Source organism: Nycticebus coucang, chromosome 7 (assembly GCF_027406575.1).
Source record: "Nycticebus coucang isolate mNycCou1 chromosome 7, mNycCou1.pri, whole genome shotgun sequence".
Taxonomy (NCBI): Eukaryota; Metazoa; Chordata; class Mammalia; order Primates; family Lorisidae; genus Nycticebus; species Nycticebus coucang.
Window position 1 is genome coordinate 58,094,620 of NC_069786.1, and position 23,418 is coordinate 58,118,037.

At 36.8% G+C, this 23,418-nt stretch overlaps 1 protein-coding gene across 2 annotated transcripts in view; it reads right to left on the reverse strand.

Annotated features, from left to right (window-relative positions):
- IFIH1 (interferon induced with helicase C domain 1) overlaps nt 1-23,418 on the reverse strand; it is a 66,987-nt gene that overhangs the window by 10,744 nt on the left and 32,825 nt on the right. For both annotated transcript variants that reach the window (XM_053597771.1, XM_053597772.1), the window contains 8 exons: nt 18,073-18,283; nt 16,996-17,213; nt 15,735-15,851; nt 13,568-13,691; nt 12,771-13,046; nt 11,699-11,958; nt 9,977-10,126; nt 6,908-7,069 (listed from right to left, as the gene is read on the reverse strand). In XM_053597771.1, coding sequence (XP_053453746.1) covers nt 6,908-7,069; nt 9,977-10,126; nt 11,699-11,958; nt 12,771-13,046; nt 13,568-13,691; nt 15,735-15,851; nt 16,996-17,213; nt 18,073-18,283 — 1,518 coding nt within the window. The remainder of the gene's footprint in view (nt 1-6,907; nt 7,070-9,976; nt 10,127-11,698; nt 11,959-12,770; nt 13,047-13,567; nt 13,692-15,734; nt 15,852-16,995; nt 17,214-18,072; nt 18,284-23,418) is intronic.

Consider the following 23,418-nt stretch of genomic DNA (forward strand, 5'->3'; position numbering starts at 1 on the left):
GCCGAATCTTTTCAAGCCAGAAGAGGGTGGTCATCGACTTTTAATCTCCTAAAGCAAAATAACTTTCAACCCTGATCCTGCATCCAGCTAAACTGAGTTTCATTTATGATGGAGAAATTAAATACTTTAATGACACTCATATGTTGATGAAATTTGCCCATAACCAAACCAGCTCTTCAGGATATTCTCAGACCTATCCTCCATAATGATCATCCCAATCCTCTACCACAAAAGAAAACTCACTCAGAAACTTTTGATCAAACTCCAACTTCCACACTGGCGAAAGGATTAAAAATGTCCACTGGACTTTCAAAAAACTCAATACCCCAAATTTTACCAGACTTATCAATATTCTCCATTAATGTGAACAGCTTAAACTGTCCTCTAAAGAGGCACAGGTTAGCTGACTGGATACAAAAACTCAGGCCAGATATTTGCTGCATACAAGAGTCACATCTTACCTTAGAAGATAAATATAGACTCAGGGTGAAAGGATCGTCATCCATATTTCAGGCAAATGGTAATCAGAAAAAAGCAGGTTGCAATTCTATTTGCAGACACAATAGGCTTTAAACCAACAAAAGTAAGGAAGGATAAGAATGCTCACTTCATATTTGTTAAGGTTAATACTCAATATGATGAGATTTCAATTATTAATATGTATGCACCCAACCAAAATGCTCCTCAATTTATAAGAGAAACTCTAACAGACATGAGCAACTTGATTTCCTCCAGCTCCATAATAGTTGGAGATTTCAACACTCCTTTGGCAGTCTTGGATCAATCCTCCAATAAGAAGTTGAGGAAAGAAATCTTAGATTTAAACCTAACGATCCAACATTTGGATTTAGCAGACAACTATAGAACATTTCATCCCAACAAAACTGAATACACATACTTCTCATCAGCCCACGGAACATACTCCGAAATCGATGACATCTTAGGTCACAAGTCTAAACTCAGTAAAGTTAAAGGGATAGAAATTATTCCTTGCATCTTCTTGGACCACCATGGAATAAAAGTTGAGCTCAGTAACAACCGGAATCTGCATACTCATACAAAAACATGGAAGTTAAATAACCTTATGCTGAATGATAGCTGGGTCAGAGATGAGATTAAGAAAGAAAATTGCCAAATTTTTGGAACAAAATGACAATGAAGATACAAATTATCAGAACCTCTGGGATACCGCAAAAGCAGTCCTAAGAGGGAAATTTATAGCACTGGAAGCCTTCCTCAAAAGAACGGAAAGAGAGGAAGTTAGCAACTTAATGGGACATCTCAAGCAACTGGAAAAGGAAGAACATTCCAACCCCAAACCCAGTAGAAGAAAAGAAATAACCAAAATTAGAGCAGAATTAAATGAAATTGAAAACAAGGGCGGCACCTGTGGCTCAAGGAGTGAGGCACTGACCCCATATACCGGGGATAGGGGGTTCAAGCCCAGCCCCAGCCAAATTGCAAAAAAAAAAGAATTATACAACAGATAAATAAATTAAAAAGTTTGTGGCTCAGTGAGCAGGGCGCCGGCCCCATATGCCGAGGGTGGCAGATTCAAACCCAGCCCCGGCCAAACTGCAACAAAAAAATTGCCGGGCATTGTGGCAGGCGCCTGTAGTCCCAGCTACTCGGGAGACTGAGGCAAGAGAATCGCGTAAGCCCAAGAGTTAGAGGTTGCTGTGAGCCGCGTGACGCCACAGCACTCTACCCAGGGCGGTACAGTGAGACTCTGTCTCTACAAAAAAAAAAAAAAGTTGGTTTTTATCAGTGTAACCTGGCTTATTATACCCTCAATGAATCCCCAACAATAAAAAAAAGAAAAAAAAAGTTGGTTTTTTGAAAAGGTCAATAAAATAGATAAACCTTTGGCTAACTTAACCAGGAAAAAAAGAGTAAAATCTCTAATCTCATCAATCAGAAATGACAAAGATGAAATAACAACAGACTCCTCAGAAATTCAAAAAATCCTTAATGAATATTACAAGAAACTTTATTCTCAGAAATATGAAAATCTGAAGGAAATTGACCAATACTTGGAAGCACGTCACCTTCTAAGATTTAGCCAGAATCAAGTGGAAATGTTGAACAGGCCCATATCAAGTTCTGAAATAGCATCAACCACACGAAACCTCCCTAAAAAGAAAGTTCTGAAATAGCATCAACCATACAAAACCTCCCTAAAAAGAAAAGCCCAGGACCAGATGGCTTCACGTCAGAGTTCTACCAAACCTTTAAAGAGGAATTAGTACCTATATTACTCAACCTGTTCCAAAAGGTAGAAAAAGAAGGAAGACTACCCAACACGTTCTAGAAGCAAACATCACCCTGATCCCCAAACCAGGAAAAGACCCAATACGAAAAGAAAATTGTACACCAATATCACTAATGAATATAGATGCAAAAATATTCAACAAGATTCTAACAAACAGAATCCAGCAACACACCAAACAAATTATACATCATGACCAACTCGGTTTTATCCCAGGGTCTCAAGGCTGGTTCAATATACGTAAATCTATAAGTATAATTCAGTTCATAAACAAATTGAAAAACAAAGACCATATTATTCTCTCAATTGATGCAGAAAAAGCTTTTGATAATATCCAGCATCCCTTCATGATCAGAACACTTAAGAAAATTGGTATAGAAGGGACATTTCTTAAACTGATAGAGGCCATCTACAGCAAACCCACAGCTAATATCGTATTGAATGGAGTTAAATTGAAATCATTTCCACTCAGATCAGGAACCAGACAAGGCTGCCCATTGTCTCCACTGCTGTTTAACATTGTAATGCAAGTTTTAGCCATCACAATTAGGGAAGAAAAGGTGATCAAGGGTATCCATATAGGGTCAGAAGAGATCAAACTTTCGCTCTTTGCAGATGACATGATTGTATACCTGGAAAACACCAGGGATTCTACTACAAAACTCTTGAGAAGTGATCAAGGAATACAGCAGCGTCTCAGGTTACAAAATCAACATTCATAAATTGGTAGCCTTTATATATACCAACAATTGTCAAGCTAAAAAACAGTTAAGGACTCTATTCCATTCACAGTAGTGCCAAAGAAGATGAAATATTTGGGAGTTTATCTAACAAAGGACATGAAAGATCTCTATAAAGAGAACTATGAAACTCTAAGAAAAGAAATAGCTGAAAATGTTAACAAATGGAAAAACATACCATGCTCATGGCTGGGAAGAATCAACATTGTTAAAATGTCCATACTACCCAAAGCAATATACAATTTTAATGCAATCCCTATTAAAGGTCCACTGTCATACTTTAAAGATCCTGAAAAAACAATACTTTGTTTTATATGGAATCAGAAAAAACCTTGAATAGCCAAGACATTACTCAGAAATAAAAACAAAGCAGGAGAAATCAAGCTACCAGACCTCAGACTATACTACAAATCGATAGCTATCAAAACAGCATGGTATTGGCACAAAAACAGAGAAGTAGATGTCTGGAACAGAGTAGAGAACCAAGAGAGGAATCCAGCTACTTACTGTTATTTGATCTTTGACAAGCCAATTAAAAACATTCAGTGGGGGAAAAGATTCCCTATTTAACAAATGGTGCTAGGTGAACTAGCTAGAAACCTGTAGAAAACTGAAACTGGACCCACACCTTTCACCATTAACTAAGATAGACTGTCACTGGATTAAAGATTTAAACTTATGACATGAAACTATAAAAATACTAGAAGAGAGTGCAAGGAAAACCCTTGAAGGAATCGGTCTGGGCAAGTATTTTATGAGGAGGACCCCCCAGGCTATTGAAGCAGCTTCAAAAATACACTATTGGGACCTGATCAAACTAAAAAACTTCTGCACAGCCAAGAACACAGTAAGTAAAGCAAGCAAACAGCCCTAAGAATGGAAGAAGATATTTTCACGTTATGTCTCCGACAAAGGTTTAATAACTAGAATCCACAGAGAACTCAAACATATAAGCAAGAAAAGAACAAGTGATTCCATCACAGGCTGGGCAAGGGACTTGAAGAGAAACTTCTCTGAAGAAGACAGGCACACGACCTACAGACATATGAAAAAATGCTCATCATCTTTAATCATCAGAGAAATGCAAATCAAAACTACTTTGAGATATCATCTAACTCCAGTAAGATTAGCCTATATCACAAAATCCTAAGACCAGAGATGTTGGTGTGGATGTGGAGAAAAGGGAACACTTCTACACTGCTGGTGGGAATGCAAATTAATACATTCCTTTTGGAAAGATGTTTGGAGAACACTTAGAGATCTAAAAGTAGATCTGCCATTCAATCCTATAATTCCTCTACTAGGCATATACCCAGAAGACCAAAAATCACATCATAACAAAGATATTTGTACCAGAATGTTTATTGCAGCCCTATTCATAATCACTAAGTCATGGAAAAAGCCCAAGTGCCCATAGATCCACAAATGGATTAATAAATTGTGGTATAAGTATACCGTGGAATATTATGCAGCCTTAAAGAAAGATGGAGACTTTACTTCTTTCATGTTTACATGGATGGAGCTGGAACATATTCTTCTTAGCAAAGTATCTCAAGAATGGAACATAAAGTAACTAATGTACTCAGCCCTACTATGAAACTAATTTATGGCTTTCACATGAAAGCTATAACCCAGTTATAACCCAAGAATAGGGGGAAAGGGGAAAGGGAGAGGGGCAGAAGGAGGGTGATTGGTGGGATTATACCTGCGGTGCATCTTACAAGGGTATATGTGAAACTTAGTAAATGTAGAATATAAATGTCTTAACACAATAACTAAGAAAATGCCAGGAAGACTATGTTAACCAGTGTGATGAAAATGTGTCAAACTGTCTATAAAACCAGTGTATGTGCCCCATGATTGCATTAATATACACAGCTATGATTTAATAAAAAAGAAAAGGTAATCTTTTAGGGGACTACATACATGTGGACAATTAAGAAATAAATACCTATAAGAGAGGCAGAAACATAATAAAATCGATTTCATTGTATAGGTATGTAATCAGGACATCAGAAGCTAAATGAATAGCTCTAAAATACTAACAGACTATGAAATAATTAGAAGGGCAGACAAAATAATCATAATATATGTATATGGGAGGCACAGTTATAGTCAACCTAAGCCCATATAAAATTTAATAATATAGCTAAACTTATTGAACCAGTGTTAAGGAAAATGTTTAAGATCCTCAACTTGCGGGTGGCACCTTTGGCTCAGTGAGTAGGGCGCCAGCCCCATATGCTGATGGTGGTGGGTTCAAACCCAGCCCCCGCCAAACTGTAACCAAAAAATAGCCGGGCATTGTGGCGGTCGCCTGTAGTTCCAGCTGCTTGGGAGGCTGAGGCAAGAGAATCGCGTAAGATCCTCAATTCGCTCCTTGAATTGTGATTTGATTTTAAGAAACTCTCTGTAATGTATAAACTCTATACGTGACATGGAGAAAAGATTTCATCGTATATGTCACTTCTCACCCATTTGTTAGAGGCTACTTGAAGATCATGTTGAGGATTCTGAAATCGGAAGAAAGGAGACATCCTCCTAGTAGTTGTGAACTGGTAGCAATGTTTGCTAGGGGCTTTGAACAGATTGCTGGGGGAATGTTCCCCACTTCATTGCCATTCCTGCTTCATCTGGAGTAGTTTCAGGAGGGCAGATCACTTATTCAAAGGAAACCTAAAAAGACAGTCCATTCTGGGGTCCCCAAAGAAACTACATTATTCGAAAGATTTTCTGGAAAAGTTTAACCCATAATCTCTAGAGATTGACCCAGAGTTTATGCCAAACAATAAGTCTTAAAACATCAGTCTTTGTAAACATCTACTTGTGAGGCAGTAACTTTCCAGTGGCATTATTTGGTGACAAAAGATTAATTTGATACTCCAAAATGTTTGCTTTGCATTGTATTAAAAGGGGTTTTAAAATAAAAGTTGGTGTAGAAACCTGGCCAGAAAACCCTGGAGTTGGTAATAGCAATGCACACCAATTTGAAAGCATCCCTTTCATGAAACTCTATTTAGGGGAGAGCCAATTCCAATGTTAAGAAACTAACATTCACACCCATATGCAAGGGTGTGAATTTTCTTCTAAATGGATTGTTTGCTATTATAGCAGTTACAGTCTTTAATTCAGTGGTATGGGGGATTTCCTGAAATACTGTAGAAATACATTCTTCCCTCACTGCATTCCTTCACACAACTCAAATAACCTCATGTTAGTAAACTGAGATGTTGCTATATGGCATATTTTGTATTTTCTCACAATTCACATTCAGCCTCAACGTCACTTCCTCCAAGGCACCTTCCTCAAACACCCAATCTAAAGTACCCACCTAGAGACTTATTTCATATCGTCCTATACTAATTCTCCAGCATTTATCTCTGTGTGATGCATTTCTTGCTTCTTTATTTTTTTTCTATTACTATTTCTCTTCTCCAAACCTCACACACTAGAATGTAAACTTCATACAGCAAGAAGTATCTGTGTTACTTGCCACCATGTTGGCTGTTTCCATAACACTGTGTGGCACACAACAGGTATTTCATAAATATTTCTGGAATAAAAATTGTGAACGTATATATGGATTGTATCAAACCAAAATTACTATGTTGTGTGGAACTGGTAAGTGATGCTCATCTTTCTGGATCAAGGCAGCCTAAAACTATGTTATTAAAGTTTATGGTTGGTTTCATTGGAATTAGTAGTGGCTCCCTGACAATCTCCTGCTCACCATGGATTGTGATTCTTCGTATATGAATGTGGACTAAGCACAGCTATTAAACTCAAACTGATAATTCAGCACAATTTCTGTCTGCAGACAGCCACAGAAATATCAATGGCAACCATATGCAGTCAGTTTTAAATGAAAACCAAATTCAGAAGTGGCCAAAAACAATACCTTGTGAGCATACTCTTCTGCTTTCATATTTTGAACATGGTCTATAGCTTTATACATCATCTTCTCTCGGAAAGCATTAACTGTCTCACGTTCAATAACTCCTGAACTACTAGGAGCAAGCAGAACATAGGTGCTCTCCTCAGCTCTGGCTCGACCACGGGCCTGAGAATGGAAAAAAGAAATAAAGTAAATGAAAAGTTATGACTTGCTACAGACTCTCCTGGTTTTGACCTGGAATGATATTCATTGCTCAGTATGGAATAATTTTGGTTGTCAAGCATGTCAGCCTTCAAAGAAGCTCCCCATACTCAGTAACGTTAGCTATTATCTCTTCAGTTCTTTGGAACTTAAAATGCCCTGTAATACAGAAGCAATGTATGAAGTTATTAAGTAAGAAATGTCCAATTTCCTTAAATACTAGGTTCGACAGTTGATATTTCTGACATTTCACTTTAACACTTCTTTTTTTTTGCTTTTCATTGTGAAGGTACAGCCTCATTCTTTCAAATGATGTTTGGGCACGTGATTGTCTTTGCAAAAAAAAAAAAAATTAGAGCAACTTTTTTGAAACCATTGATAAGTCAAAAATTTGTGTTATTTTTGAATATGAGTTGCATCCTGGAACAAGGCAGTGCAGATAGCTGAAATAGCAACGAAGTATTTGGGAAGGATGTGGCTAACAAATGCACAGGGACACTGATTTGGCTTTAGAAGTTCCGTTCTGTGATTTTAATCTTGAAAATGAGGCACATGAGCGACTTGAGACCAAGGTGGATAATGATGAGCTGAAAGCTATAGTGGAGGTGAATCTATCACAACCTACGGGCACCAAGGTTTGACACTACTATTCGAACAATATTGGACCATTTGAAACAAACTGGCAAGGTAAAGACGCTGGATAGATGGGATCTGCACAAAATCAGTGAGCCTCAGAAGAGAAGTTGTGTCTAAGCTTGCCTTTCTTTGCTGTCATAACATAAAGGTGAACAATTTCTACACCATATTTTTACGTGTGATGAAAATAAACTCTTTTTAACAATCGTAAGGGTTCAGTACTATGGCTGGACAACAAGGAAGTGCCAAAACATAGTCCAGAACGGAATATTCATCAAAAAAAACTAATGGTGTCTGTCGGCTATGTGAAACCTTATCAGTTGACTACAGCGGATGTCTAGGGCAGCCAATTGGATAAAATGATGAGGATGCTTGTGATTAAGCAGCTGAGACTGGTCAACAGAGACAGGACAATCCTTCCTCTTGTAAGACAACACTAGATCACGTTACACAAACAATGCTGCTCAAACTATAGAGGCTGGCCTTGGAAACTCTGTCATCCACAAAATTCACCAGACCGTGCAGCAATTGACTACTACTTCTTCCAGGCTTTGACCACTTCTTTCAAGGAAAAATATTCATTTCTCAGTAAACTGTGGAAAATGCCTTTCATGATTCCATTGCCCCTTACTCTTCAGGCATCTTTGCTACTGGGGTACACAGGCTACTGCTAAGAGGATACAACCGTCAGCAGTTTAGGTGCCTACTTTGATTAGTTGTATGTATTAAATGAGACAAAATAAACTAAATTTTTGATTTGAAACTGGACATTTTATATTTAAGGATCTAATACTAGAGTGATGGTGGTTAGGTCCATACCAGCCACCAAAGGCCTCAGTAGTATAGTACCATCCTGTCTACCATCTCGTCTCTAGAGCTTCTCTCTCAGACTATGAGAACCATGATCAATGCCTTGAACTGGGGTTCCCTCTTGTCTGGTAGAGGGTAGAAAGGATGAACGAGGAGAAGAAAAATCTCTGATCTTGACACCAGGGTTGGTAGATGAGCGTCTGTTTCTGGTACCCCACATTGGATTTGTAGTATATTTTCTCACAAAAACATGTTCAGTATGATGATAACTTCTTATAGGCCTCTTAATAAAGTGATATTCAGGTACATTTTGAGTAAAATAAACTTTTATGGCCTAACCCAAGAGCCTAACTATCAGATCTAATGTTATCCTCAAGGAAACATGCCTTCTGAGTGATAAACCACTGACTTACAGATGAACTGAAATAAAATTACTTCCTAATTTGAAGGCTGTCTGGTTATCTTAGTTTTCTATAACTCGCCTTCCACCCAAGGATGCAATTTAATGTGTATTTTTTAAAAAAAAAAAACTTTACTTAATTTTTTAAAAATAATATTATATCTATTAATCAGCATAACTTCTGTACATATGCAACAGAAAGTTACAATAATACCATTAACACAGGTGGGTGAGAGAAAAGGTGAAATTTAAATGGAAACTGGAGCATGGGACTCTTTTTTATTTTTCCCTTTGCAAATCCACTCTCACCCAACTTTTAATACTGAAAAATTTTAAAAAATGCAGACGAGTTGAAAAGAATAAAGGAGGAAAACGCAGAAACAGAAGGCTCCCTAAGGTTTGAGAACATTACTCTGTCAGACACTTGTGGGACCATGAGCTTCAGATCCCTGGTCCAGCCATGGGCTCATGGACATCCTAGGAATGAGGAGGCCTCTTTTGATTCTTTTTTTTGAGACAGAGTCTCAAGCTGGGTAGAGTTCCGTGGCATCATAGCTCACAGCAACCTCCAACTCTTGGGCTCAAGCAATCCTCTTGCTTCAGTTTTTCTATTTTTAGTAGAGACAGGGGTCTCACTTTTGCTCAGGCTGGTGCTCAAACTCGTGAGCTCAAGCATTCCACCTGCATCGGCCTCCCAGAGTGCTAGGATTACAGGTGTGAGCCAGCATGCCGGGTTTCTTTTGATTCTTAAAATGGGGCCAGCATCATGGTTCTGGAAAACCTTAGGACACAGACATAACTATCAAAGAACAGTTACTTAAAAATATAATAGTTATCTGTCTGGTTGTCACATGAATTACCAGCAATATCAAAGGGAGCTCTTTAAAATTCCTTTTTTAGCAGGGAAGGGGATCTATTTTTAAAACTAAAGAGGGTGTTTTTTGCTGTTTCGCTAAAACAAAACAATTAAAACAGGAACACAGAAATAAAAATGAACATCGTAAGTAGTGGTTACTTGAATGTACCTGGAGCATGGCTATTTCATTTGTGACGAGGCCATAACGGATGACAATATTACATTCTTTGATATCCAGCCCTTCTTCTGCCACTGTGGTAGCGATAAGCAGATTTATTTTTCCAGTGCGAAATTTACTAATGACTTCTTTTTGTTCATTCTGTAGAAACATTTTAATAAATTAAATTTTGTGATGCTAAACACATTAACATCTTCTAATTAGGAGAAGAAATAATAAATTGCAACTGGTCAGTGTAAATCAAAGGATTAGATCATACATAGATTTGCTGCCATCTGTTTTTGGCATTGAACAAAGACATAATGGTGAGACAACATTTGATTTCCAATCTGGGATTACCACACAATAATAAAAATATTTCCATCCTCCAGTCTGGAGGTGGGAAGACTATCATTGATGCCAAGGAAACAAATTGATGGGTGACTTGGGGAGAAGGAATGAAGAGCTGTCAGTTGAGAAGAAGATATGGCAATGGAATGCAAACATGGGATTTTTATTTTACTCCATTAACTTCAGAATCTTTAATATTCAGGGAATAAGATGCAGTGATGCTTTTATTATAGATTGTTGAGTTTTGATTCACAGAGAAAATGCACATTGTGTAATGTATTTGGTCACTTTAAGAATCATTCAAGCAAGGAAAGTATGGAATATTCCTGAAAGGACACTAGAAACTGCAAACTTTGGCTGCCCCCAGAGGGGAGCTGAAAGACAAGGCCAATAGTCATAACACTAAAGCTATATAACAGAAATGGAAAAACAGGATCCAAAATAAAAGAGTATAGATGCATTATTTGCAAAGATGAACACAGAGGCTATGAGACCAAATTTCAGTTTTGTTTGCAAGCTGCCTGGACACTAGGGCAAAAGGGAAAAAACACATGAAGTAAACCAGCTCTCATCAAAAAATAACGAAGCAAACTTGTTACTCAAGCAAAACAGAGCTTTCTCTGGCATTAATTTTAGTGACACTCTTAATGACTGAATATAGAAGGTATTCAAGAGTTATAGTGAACAATTTTAAGAGTTTTTTCCCAGCAAACGTTAAAATAGATTTCATTCGATCCACTGTCCTGAAAGATGGTAACCACAACAGAATTGAAGTATCCCCTTGTCCAGCAAGACTCCAGGTCAATATGATGCTAGCCTTCAGAAAAATATTTTATTTTAACAACACATCCTTATGTCATGCATGCTTATAATGTCTACAAGTGCCTTTTCTTCTCTACTGAGTGTTTTCCACTGTGTACACAATAAGTAGTATGAAGAAACAAAACAAAGAACAAAACAAAAATCCTTGCAAAGAAACAGAAAACCTCTCACAATCCCGAATCCCTTGCACATCAAATTCTTTACAGGTTTCATTCGATGCAAACATATTTGGCATCGTTCTAATTATAATGCACACATTTTTCTGGGGGATTGATTTTTCTACTTGATATTATATTGCAATGATTTCTCCACTTTGTATTAAGTTTAAATGTTGCTAATTCTTCTAAGTATGTCGGGGGAAAAAAATGACTCCTAAAACAATGCTTTACCTATGAATACCAGAGATTAGACTGCTATCAAACTGAAACTTTATTTCAAGAAAAAGTGTTTTATTCTGTAAATGTACTTGTGAATGGTGAGAGAATTGATGAAAAAAGACTAAAAATAATTTGAGAAGAGTAATAACGGCATGAGAAAAGAAGTCCAAAAGGTTGTCTGTACCTGTGTCATGGGCTTGAACTCACTGCTGTGCCCCGCTCCTATTAGATGGTGGGCTTTGACTCCCACTTCGGCAAATTTTTCATTTTCAGTAATCCACTGGGAAAGAGCAAATGCGCTCTGGCGTGTTTTTGTGAAGATTATTCCTCGTGCTGATTCCTCAGTGCTAGTATATTGTTCCATGATAGTATTTCTTAAATTGGTCAGCTTTTGATTTTCATGTTGGGGGTTTTTAGCTAGCATTTTCAACCTTTTATTGTTTTCTTTAAGAAATAATTGTAATGAAAAAAAAAAAATAAAAAAAAAAAAAAAGAAATAATTGTAATGGATATGTTAATTAGCTTGATTCAGTCATTCTACGAAGTATACATTATGAAAACATCATTTTGTACACTAAAAATATAAAGAATTTTTACATCAAAAAAATTAATTTTTTTTTGAAACAGAGTCTCACTCTGTCACCCCCCTGGTAGAGTGCTGTGGCATTGTAGCTCACAGCAACCTCGAACTCTTGGGCCTTAGTGATCTTCTTGCCTCAGCCTCCTGAGCAGCTGGGACCACAGGCACCTGCCACAATGCCCAGTTACTTTTTTAGAGACAGGGTCTCGCTCTTGCTCAGGCTGCTCTGAAACTCATGAGCTCAAGTAATCCACCCGCCTCAGCCTCCCAGAGTGCTAGGATTATAGGTGTGAGCCACTGCCCCTGCCCTAAATAAATTAATTTTTAAAAAATGATTAAAAAGAAGTAATTAGTTGAAGCTAGTAAAATATACAAATAATTATACCAGAAGTTTTATGTAATAATGAACTAAGATATGATCATCTATAGTTAATTGTGTGATATACACATCTAATAATCAGGATGGTTTAATAAATTCATTGCCATGATCTTGACAATAAAATTGAATGACCAGATGATTGATTGTGATCATACCCTTCTAATTTGTTCATATCAATTAGAAGTAGCTCCAATCTTATTAGGATTTCTTCTTTCAAAATGATATTTCTCCTTATGGAGAGATTATGACAAGCAGTTCATGTTGAAAAGGCAAATCATGAGATCAATTGAATCTTACCAAAAAATAAAGTTATAAGGAATCTATCTGTCTCATCCAGTTTCATGATTTTCTTTAAATTATCCCCATCTTCATCACCATCACAATCATCATTGTCAACACTTTCATCACTGTCTTCTTGGGCTGCAAACTTCTTTTCTTTTACATCATTATAAAAAGTTTCCAGGTGATTATATGCGTCAATCATTCGAATTGTGTCATTAATTTGTAGGGCCTCATTGTACTTCCTTAAATGCTCTGCACAAACACGGTCTTTCCGATTTCCTTCTCTTGCAGCTATGAAAAAATATATTATGTAAATGAAATAATGAGTTTATAGAGACCCCCAAAATTGTGCTGTGGACTACAATATATCTAGGATATTAACTTCATAACAGGCTTTACTTTGGTTCTGAAATGGGCAAGTTAAGGCTGAAAATGGGTCATGAGCTCTACAAGGGGACAACTTTTCCAGGTTCTAGACATGCTGCTTGAGCTTTGCCTCAGCAAGAACATGCAACTGACACACGGAGGAATGGCATGAAATTATATTAGTTGAGTTTGCCTTTGGAGACAGAGCTGTCAATATTTATCTTAATGCTATAAATGTAGAATCAATGAAAATCTTTGCAGATAAGGAAAAAAATGGATAAATTGAAACCTCTTCCTTTAGATATAAGAGCATGCTTATGTTTCTCCTTCCAGGGACATAAAAATTCTATTCGAGACCACATTTGCTTGAGGATATGTGATATAGTCTTCTAAAATCGTGGGATAAACATGGGATAAAATAAGTGTTTCATTACAACCCAAATTACCTCCTTTTTCCATATGGATTGCCCATTGTTCATAGGATTGAGTTCCAAAATCTGACATTGGACTCACTTGGCAGTAAGTTTGAATCTTTGTCATTATTTCTATAAGTTTCTCTTCAAATGGATCCTAAAAATAAAGTATATACTTGATCTTATCTATTTATATTGTTAAAGAAATAACATCTACATTTGTTAAAGTAATTTCCGTTATAATAAATTTGATTCAGAACCTTTGTTTAGATAAATTTAATATCTGATCACTTCTTTGTACATTTATTTTTGTCAGCTTCTCTTTTACTTCTCCCATTAAGCCACACTCACACCAATGGTACCAACGTACCCAAAGTAAAGTTAATGAAGGATATAAACCTTAAATGTTAAAGGTAATTAAAAAGAACACATATTGAATTAATGTGAGCTAATATTACCATTTTTAAGAAGGTTTACAGTTTTAATTAAGAAACGTTCCCCTTTGATTAACTGGTTTCAATATTATTTCTACCAAAATAAAAAGTTGAGGTAGAGGGGCGGCACCTGTGGCTCAAAGGAGTAGAGTACCGGCCCCATATTCCAGAGGTGGCGGGTTCAAACCTGGCCCCGGCCAAAAAAAAGTTGAGGTAGAGTTTGCAAAAAGCCAGACGCAAAAGAATGCATGCTGGGGCGGCACCTGTGTCTCAGTGGTTAGGTTGCTGGCTCCATATACTGAGAGTGGCAGGCTCAAACCCGGCCCTGCCAAACCCGGACCAGCCATACTGCAACAAAAAAATAGCCAGGCTTTGTGGCGGTGCCTGTAGTCCCCGCTACTCAGGAGGCCGAGGCAAGAGAATCGCCTAAGCCTACGAGTTGGAGGTTGCTGTGAGCTGTGTGACTCCACGGCACTCTCCGGAGGGTGACAAAGTGAGACTCTGTCTCTACAAAAAAAAAAAAAAAATAGAACGCATGCTGTATGATTCCATTTATATAAAGTCCCAAAGCGGTCAAAACTCATTTTGGATTTTCAAAATGGGGATAGTAGCTCTCCATGTGGGTGGGACTGCCACCTGCAAGGAGAATGAAGCTGAGGGGTGGGGAACCTGTGGTCTTCTGATATCAAGATCATTCTTTTTCAAGCACCGAAGGAGGCAAAAAAAAAAAAAAAAACACCTTTCATCTTCATCTTTCTTTGCTGCACCCCTTTCAATAAAAGAATCTTTTATATAAAATTTGGATTTAGTCAAAAGGCCACACACTTAAGGATCAGGAAGCCCACAGGTTCTCCATCCCTAGGAAATGTGATTTTTTTTAAACAATTGGGTAGAAATATGCATTTAAATTTATCGGATAAAAATGAATAAGGAACAACAAAGTGAAGGTAAATAAAGCATATTCAAATGTGCTAGTGCAGCTGGAATAAATAGTAATTTTTTTTCAGAATTTCAAAAGAAAAAGTATCTATGGCGGTTGGTCACTATCATTGGTTTAGTTTTGGCTACATTTCAAACACTGTATTAACTACTGCGGGTATCTCACATCATTTCATACCAGCAACATTATTTTCAGTGGTATTATTAAGTACATATGGCTAAAATTTACCAGGCTTTCTAGATTTTACAAACGACATAATTTACTGGTTATAATGTCCAAATTATCTCTGAGTTGATTTTTGTAATCAGTAAAAATATTCCTTAGAAAAATATTATTAAATTAAATATTTCACTTTTTTACTTTGGCAGCATCCTCCTAAGAAAGTAAATATGCAAATATGCAAAGTAGGTAGAATTCTCGTTATCATTGCCAATCGTAATTTGATAGTAACAAAATGGCTCTGTGGGATGTCAGAAAACAGAGCCTGGAATTCACTGAGAAATTACAAAAAGATAAAATGAACTGTCATAATCCCTCTAGTTTAGCTATACATCCCTTCCTACTCCCCACCCCTTCATGGCTGATTGTGTAGCCAAACAATTATAGAGATATTCTTCTTATAAATTAGAAAATGAAAAGAAGAATAGAGGAGAAAATTCACAGTAGTGTTTTGCTGCCTAACATTAAAAAAAAAAAAAAACCTATAACTTTTTTGCTAAAATTTTAAAACAATATTGCTTAGACAGTCAATATAAAATAGCCTTTGTCATCTTTTAATTGAGTATGGTATTGTCAATAAAATACATATGAAACATTCGGCACATACTTCCCTGGTATCATCTGCGATTGCAATCTTCTTGCATGGCTCCTTCATATGGTCTCGGAGTTGATCAAGATTTTCTTTCACAGTTTTAATAGTAAATGCATCAAGATTGGCACAAAGCTAGAAAAGAGACGTTTTTCAATATTCAGACAATTACTTTTCCCTTTCAATTGAGTCAGTGTAGAACTCTTTGTCATGTAAGAAATAAATAGCATGTAATTTATAGCATGAAATTTCATAAAAGTAAAACATAGCATTACTTGCTAAATATAGCATTTTAGTATTGTTTTACTATAGAACTCATTAAGCAATAAGCAATAATACCCCTATCCTGAAAAGGCGTTTCTAAATTAAGTTGGTGAATAATTCCAGAAAAGAAGTATATGTATTTTAATTCCTTAAATCCCACTTTCCAGGTGGTAAAACTCACATGGAAAGAGTATAGCAACTCACAGAGCTTTGAGATAACCATAGTATGTGAGGCATGAGGATCCTGGACATCCAAGGATCATATTACGGCCCCCAACATACATACAACATACAGGGAAGTGCAAAGCCGGGAGCAGGTTTAGTCCATATGCCTGGATTATGAGATTGGAGGTATTCCTTAATCCTAGTAATTAATTATATTTGGGAGCCAATAATGTCGTGTCTATTCTTTACGATTTCTACAGAATTCAACTTAAAGTAAGGGATTTACAGTTCAAATGCAATTGCCTTGGTGCCAACATACTTCTTGGGCTACTCTGCTTCTTCTACTTGAGGTCAATGGGAGCACCTTACGTGGTATTACCATTTTATGGCAGCTGACAACTTCACCTTTAATCAAGATCCTCATATGGATAGTTCCCATTTTATTTTAATTATCTGGATGCCTAGAATCACATGTAACAAAAAAGACACAAAAAACATGCAGTTTTGGAAGTCATATGTGAGAATTAGAAACGTTCAGAGTTTATACATGTTTCTGTGTCAAATAGATTGTTAAGTTTAGTTAGGGGTAGATGCTCAAAAGAAGGCATTCTGTGTATCTCAACTTTTCATTAATTATATTGCTTTCCATAATTTTTATGATATTTTGATATTTATTAAGACATATTACTGTTTTGTAGAAGACTGAATATACTAACTGCAGTAAAGCAAACAGATTTCACTTAATGGATGGTCATGGCACTTGAACTCAACTGTGCTAAGAAAGCCCAAGAAGTACTGGCATTTATTTTAGCTTTGCTTTTATTGGTTATACATAAAGTCAATGACTTACTTTTAAAATGTGTTCGTCGGCTTTGGCTTGCTTTGTGGCCCCTCCAACACCAGGTGAAGCTGTTAGTCCCAGTATCTGAGGCAGGGGAGCTGCTGGTTTGTTTTCTTTCACGAGTCTACAGTTTTTCAACTTCTGTTTCACATAACGCCTCATAATGTTGTTGTAGACTGCTTCTTTGTTGGTGTGATGACATTCATCAATGATAATGAGGGAAAAGTCTTAAAAGAAAATGCAAATAGTGAATTTGTCTATACCAGCAAAAGCCAGTGAGAGAAGTTACTTCACACTATTGAACTGAGCTGCTAGAGGGATGCCCTTTCTTGGGTAGGACGCAGGAGCAGCCCTCTTTCACTTTTCAGAAGGGAAATCTAACTAGGCACTTGTACACACAGAAATTCATGTATTCTAATCGTGAAACTATTTCTGTTAGATAATATTCTCATTTAACAGATGAGAGTCAGAAAATTTATAGAACTAAAAAGTGTTAGGGAAAAAAAAAAAAAGTGTTAGGGATGGAATTCATTCCCAGGCTTATACCAAAACAACGTCAGTATTACACTTTTGCTCTTTAATAAAATATTTAATTTTAGGTTTGTGAATTTTATTTTTATTACATCAAATAAAAATCACACTATTTAAAGAGGGATAATTTTGCCTGTTTTAACATTCCATTTAATTATTATAAATTATTTCTACTTATTTTTCTTTCTTCTTCCTTCTGATTCTATCTCTCCCCACATCTCCACCCCATAGATTAGAAAAGATTGCATTTTTATTCCATGGAGAAGAAGGCCAACCTAAAAAAGAACTTGTCAGAAGTAAAGAGAAAGTCCAATAAGTACTTGATTTAACAGTGGTATTTTTAAGCAGAATAAAATGATCTAATCAAAAGCTTTTTGTTTCCTCCAGGAAGTAGGAGGGATTTAAAGAAAGCTTCAAACAATGAAAAAAATTCTAAACCAAGGTTGATTTTTTTTAATCAGCATTTTAAAAATTATTTAACAAATACAGCCTCAGTTACTATCATTAATATTACTACTAATTTCTCTTTTTCTAAAAATAAACACTTTAACCAACCTGAAAACTGTACACCAGCATCTTCTTCATTTTCTGAGTTTAAAAGAGAATTTTCAAGGATTTGAGCTGTACTGATAATAACATCATGGGATTCGACAACTTCTGGAAATGATATCTTCATTTGGGTATCACCACTTAATCCAGTAACACGATACCATTTCTTCAAAAATGGTTTGAACTCTTTGAGGAAGAGCTGTTCAACTAATAGTACCTTAAAAATGTGAAGATTTAAAAAAAAGAAGAAGTACAGACAAAGTAAAAGGAATATTGATCAATAGCCTACTATGTGACAAGCATTAAAAAAGCTGTTTATATTATTAATATAGGCATGACAACCTATCCATCATTCCTTCCCATTTTTCTGTCAATAATAACTACTGCATATTTGTTAGTCTTAGATATTGTGTCTGTCACCCAAACACATTTAAAATACGGTTGCCAAGTTTGAAGAACTCAAGTTTCACTGACCACACAGACCAAGACTAAACAAAAAAACAAAAGAAATGAATAAAGCACAATGTAATAATGGTCCCCTAGAAACTCATACAAAGTGACAGTAAAGAATTTAAAAGGAATTTGAATCTAGTAATCCATGTGTCAGCGAAGAGAGAAGTGGAAAGTAGACTGCATAAGAAATATATTTTTAATTTGTAGAGCTATGGCCAGGCTATAAAGAGCAATGAATACCAAGTGGAGTATTTTACATTTGGTAGAATAGCTCACAGGACCTCTTCCTACAAGTTGTATTGTAGAGGTGATTTATTCCTGCTGTTTGTTTTGGGATCAGGCCAGAAACAACAAGCCCACAGGACAGGAAGAAGCGGGAAACTATAAAAGAGGAGTTACACAGCATGGACTGGACTGGGAGAAACTACGTGACCTGGAGGAGTGGACTGCTAGAATAGCTTTAGTGGCTGAGCAAGAACAAAAGAGCAAATAGGTTTGGCAAAAGAAGTGGAAACTTTGGTTCTTTTCAGCTGACTCTGTTATGTTGTAATGTCTGCCGAAGATGGCAGGGTTGACATTTCTGTGCTATACATTACTAGTCACTCAGAATAACTCCTGGATTATTCTGAATAATAGCCAGGCTATTTTGAAGGTCATCTCCTAGGAGGATTTATACATGGAGGCCCAGCGGTGTACAGTGAGTTAGCAGGAAGAGTTTCAAGAGCAAGTCTTAAAGAAGGTACATTATATTCTTCATTATGTCATTACCTGACATGGAAATCAGTGGTTTTCTTTCCATTCATCTGCAGGGTAACCATTATTCATCTTTTACTTGCTGGAAGCCCCACTTATGTATTAAATAAGGGATGGCTGATCCCTTTGGCTGAGGAGAACAGCTTAGGAAGAACACTGCTTTGCATTATTCTTTGGTAGAAATGATGAAGGCTTCTAAGAGTGGATGTGTGGAGAGGAAGGGAAGGAGTAAAATGGAATCCATGAATTCCAAGGGAACAAAGTGGACTTAAAATCAATAATCAAGATTGGAAAGTGAAAGAACATTACTACAGGGTGGAAAGAATAAAAAGAAACTTTTGTTTAGTGTTTTATGTTTTGCTTATTCTCCCCCCCCCCCCCCATGTAAAGTCTCTCAGGTCTATCTGTCACAAAATCACTTGAAAGATTTGGAAAAGAAAAGAAATCTACTCAAACCCTACTCAAAAACTCCTGAATCTAGGGACCATCTCTGGGGCAGACTCTTGAAACCTTCACTTTAATGAAGTCTCTCATGTGACAGTAAGGCTTTAAAATTTGAAAACCATGGATCTCCTTTCTTCCACAAATCCATTCCTGATTCATTTCACCAGAAGTATTCTTTCCATTCCACTTGGGCGAGACAGAGGGAATAATCTGAGATGGAAGTAAGAAGGACAGATTTTCCTTGAGAAAGGGCATAGAAATTAAATTTTGTGGGAAGAGATAGGAAGATGATGAAGAAAAAAAGTCAGCCCAGACACTTGTTTGTTGTGATCCTTGGACAAGGTCTGAATCTTCTCAATCATCTCAATTCCCAGGTTACTAAAATGAGGATAATGTCAGCCTATTACAGCAATGTGAAAGTTAAACAACACATTAGGAGTATTCAGAAAACCTCCTTGATATTTCATCTGTCTTTTTATTCTAAAAGTTAAGGTATTATGGAAAAGGAGGATCAGTTGACTTCGGAAGATTAAAAATGCAACTCTGATTCTTCTTGGCTGGATGACTGATCCCTGACAGGCCAGTTAAAGTCTTAGAGCCTCAGTTTTCTGATTCTAACAGGAGAATAAAAATGACTGCCTCATAAAATTGGCTGTGCAGATTTAATGAGATAATGTATCTGGAAGAGCTTTATAAAATATAATAAAATATTAATTATTATGTTATCAATATCCATCTCTCCCATCTCCCTTCTAGACTGTAGATTCCTTGAGGACAAGATCTACATTTCATTTTTCTTTAAATACACTCATGCTGAATGATTTAATTAAGAATCTCTGATATGGCAATGCAAAATTCTGCCCATAAAAGGTGAGTCAAAACCTTCCACAGAAGCAGCATCCTTTGATCTACAGAACAAAAAGTTGTCATAGGAGATAGCAGGTGTTGGAAATCCTGATACTTGTCACTCTGGGTGGTGTTGATTTCCTACTGAAGGACACAGGGAAAGCCAGATGCAAGTCTGACATGGCTAATTGGGAGGTGTGTGGTCCTCTTGGAGCCTTTTCCTGAGATGTGACAGCGTGTCTGCCAAGACTAATCAAACCCAACTGCTACCCACTCCTGCTGAATCATATGGGGCTGCATCACAGCATCTGAAGGAACCTGGGATTTATCTCTCATGATGTTGAAGCCCTAGATAGGAAATAAAAAGTCTGGGAACACAGGTGGTGTTTTCATTTCTCCCTGCATTGGAAGGCTATAACTTTGGAAAGGGCGGAGGAAGGGAGATGAAAGTAAATGGTGTTAGGAAACAGGATTTCCCTTTTCTAGATCAAGGGTTACAATACCTAGTGCTGTTGGGCTAAACATAGTATGCAAGTTATGTAGACTTTCTGGGCCAGAGGCTTTCTGACTCAATAAAAAAAAAAAAAAAAATTAAACCCGAAATTACTATAAATTTTTAAAAAATGGGATAATAAACAATTATGGCATAGGTGGAAGAAATAGTGGAGGGATTTCTAGTAATTCTGAGGAGAAAAACAACGGCGAAGCAGATCAGGAATTAGAATCGTGTCGTCCACACAACAATGCAGCAAATGTGAATGAGGATAAAGTAACATTTAAACACGGCCATAAATATGCATTCACAAGAATCACCTAGACCCAGTGGGATGAAAGAGTCCTGACTAGAACACAGCACTGAGAGGAGACAGAAATTATTGGAGAAGGAAGGTCCATTAGGCACATATAAAACCAGGAGACCTGAAACAACCAGCAGGAATATGTGAAGAGATAAACCTAAGTATTTGCATTTGGGCTCAAAATTAACAGAGAGAGAGAAAGAGGAGAGAGCGAGAGATCTGCTTTAATAGATTTTAAAATAAAAAGGAACTGAGAATTTTAAGTTTATGGCAAGGTCCAGATTAAGTCTGTGGCTGCTAAAGGCAAATCTAGTCATGAGATGAGAAGCATCACTTCTCATCTCTCCTACACTCCGGGCTGCTAAGATCCTATCTATTGTTTTCTGCCTAGCTCTGGATGCTGCGTTTTAAGAGGGTCCAAAGTGAATGTCTGGAAGAGTATGAGCACTAAGAAGGATGAAAGGTCAGGAAACCATGTTATACGAAGAACAGTTAAAAGAACAATGGACAAATCCCAGGGACAAAAAGAAAATTGGCTTGGGAGCCCCACGACGCTGCCTTCTCTATGTGAAGGGCTGTCGTGAGGAAAGAGAATTAGCACTTACTCTGTATAATTACCAAGGAAAGAATTCTACCCCTTAAGTGTGGGTTCCAGAGAAACAGATTTGGCTGAATATATCTAGGGCTTTCTAACACTGTCTATTGTTCAAAGAATGTCTGGGGCTGTCTTGTTAAAAGGGAGAACTCCTCGACATTGGAAGTCACCCATCTGAAGTGAGAGAGCCACTCTGTAAAGGAAGAAAGCTGAATCGTGAAGCCTCTTTCAATCTAATAGTCTGTGACCCTGTAATATAAAGGAAGTAGGTGAATCAAAAATAACTCCTAGGTTTTGAGGCTACATGCAGTGGAGGAGGAGGAGGCCTAACTATCAAAGAGCCAGATAGATGGGGAAGGAGAGCCCTTTGGGAGGGCAGATAGTGAGCTGAATTTGAGGGGATAACAATGGTCAAATGGTTTCAAAAACATCAGTTTAAGTAGCTTTGAATCCAATTAACTTTGTTCTTGTCTCTGGGCCTGATATGTAAGATCCTGCTCTCTGGTTAAGTTATTCAATTTCTTTAGTTATAAAGGTGAAGAGAGGGCCTGGGCAAAAGAGCTTATATTTAGGAATAGAAGCAAGAGTCATTTCTAGACCCTATAATCAGATTTAAACTTCAGAATAGAGTAGTCATTTTGGTTTACTTTACTGATGAGAACATTAAAGTTAAAGAAATTGCTGATTTGTCTAATTTTAAACTACTGGTTAGTAGAAATAGAAGTCAAACCTACCTTCTTGTAAATATAGTATCTTTTATAAAAGGAATACATGAAAGGCTATGAACAAATAAATTCTAATGTATTACCATTAGTAGCAAAATAAATAAAAGTGTTTTAATAATGGGGGTATAAACATGAAGAAGAGTTTCAAATACATATAGTATGTATCTGATAAGCATTAAAATTGTAATGTTCATTTTATACCAGTAACAAAAGATGAATATAAGTCACAATGAGCACATCTAGTAACTGCAGAAGTCAACATGCTTGAGTATTACAAATTTAATACAATTTTCCCTTCTTAAAATATGTAAATACATAATATACTGTATACATATTGAACATATTTTGTCATTTATTTAACTTGATAGAGATAAATCAAATATTCACTTAATTTTCTCTTTCTCTTCAAACAACAGTATATATATGCCGGATTAAGAGCACTTGCTGTCTTTGACTAAGGGTCAGCAGTTAAAGACTCTAAAAAACAAAGTTTGGTCCAAGATTCCTAGATTCCTAGATTTGGAGTCATTCAGGTTCACAGGCAATGATAAATTAGCCCCACTTAATCTTTAGCTTCTCTGTGCCACATTGAAAGAAGAGCTGTTGGTTTGGTGCCAACACCACAGTAGTTATGCCACCAGTCTCATACACGGAGGGTGTCAGGTTCGAACCCGACCTGGGCCAACTAAACAACTGCAACAAAAAAGTAGCCGGGCATTGTGGCGGGTACCTGTAGTCC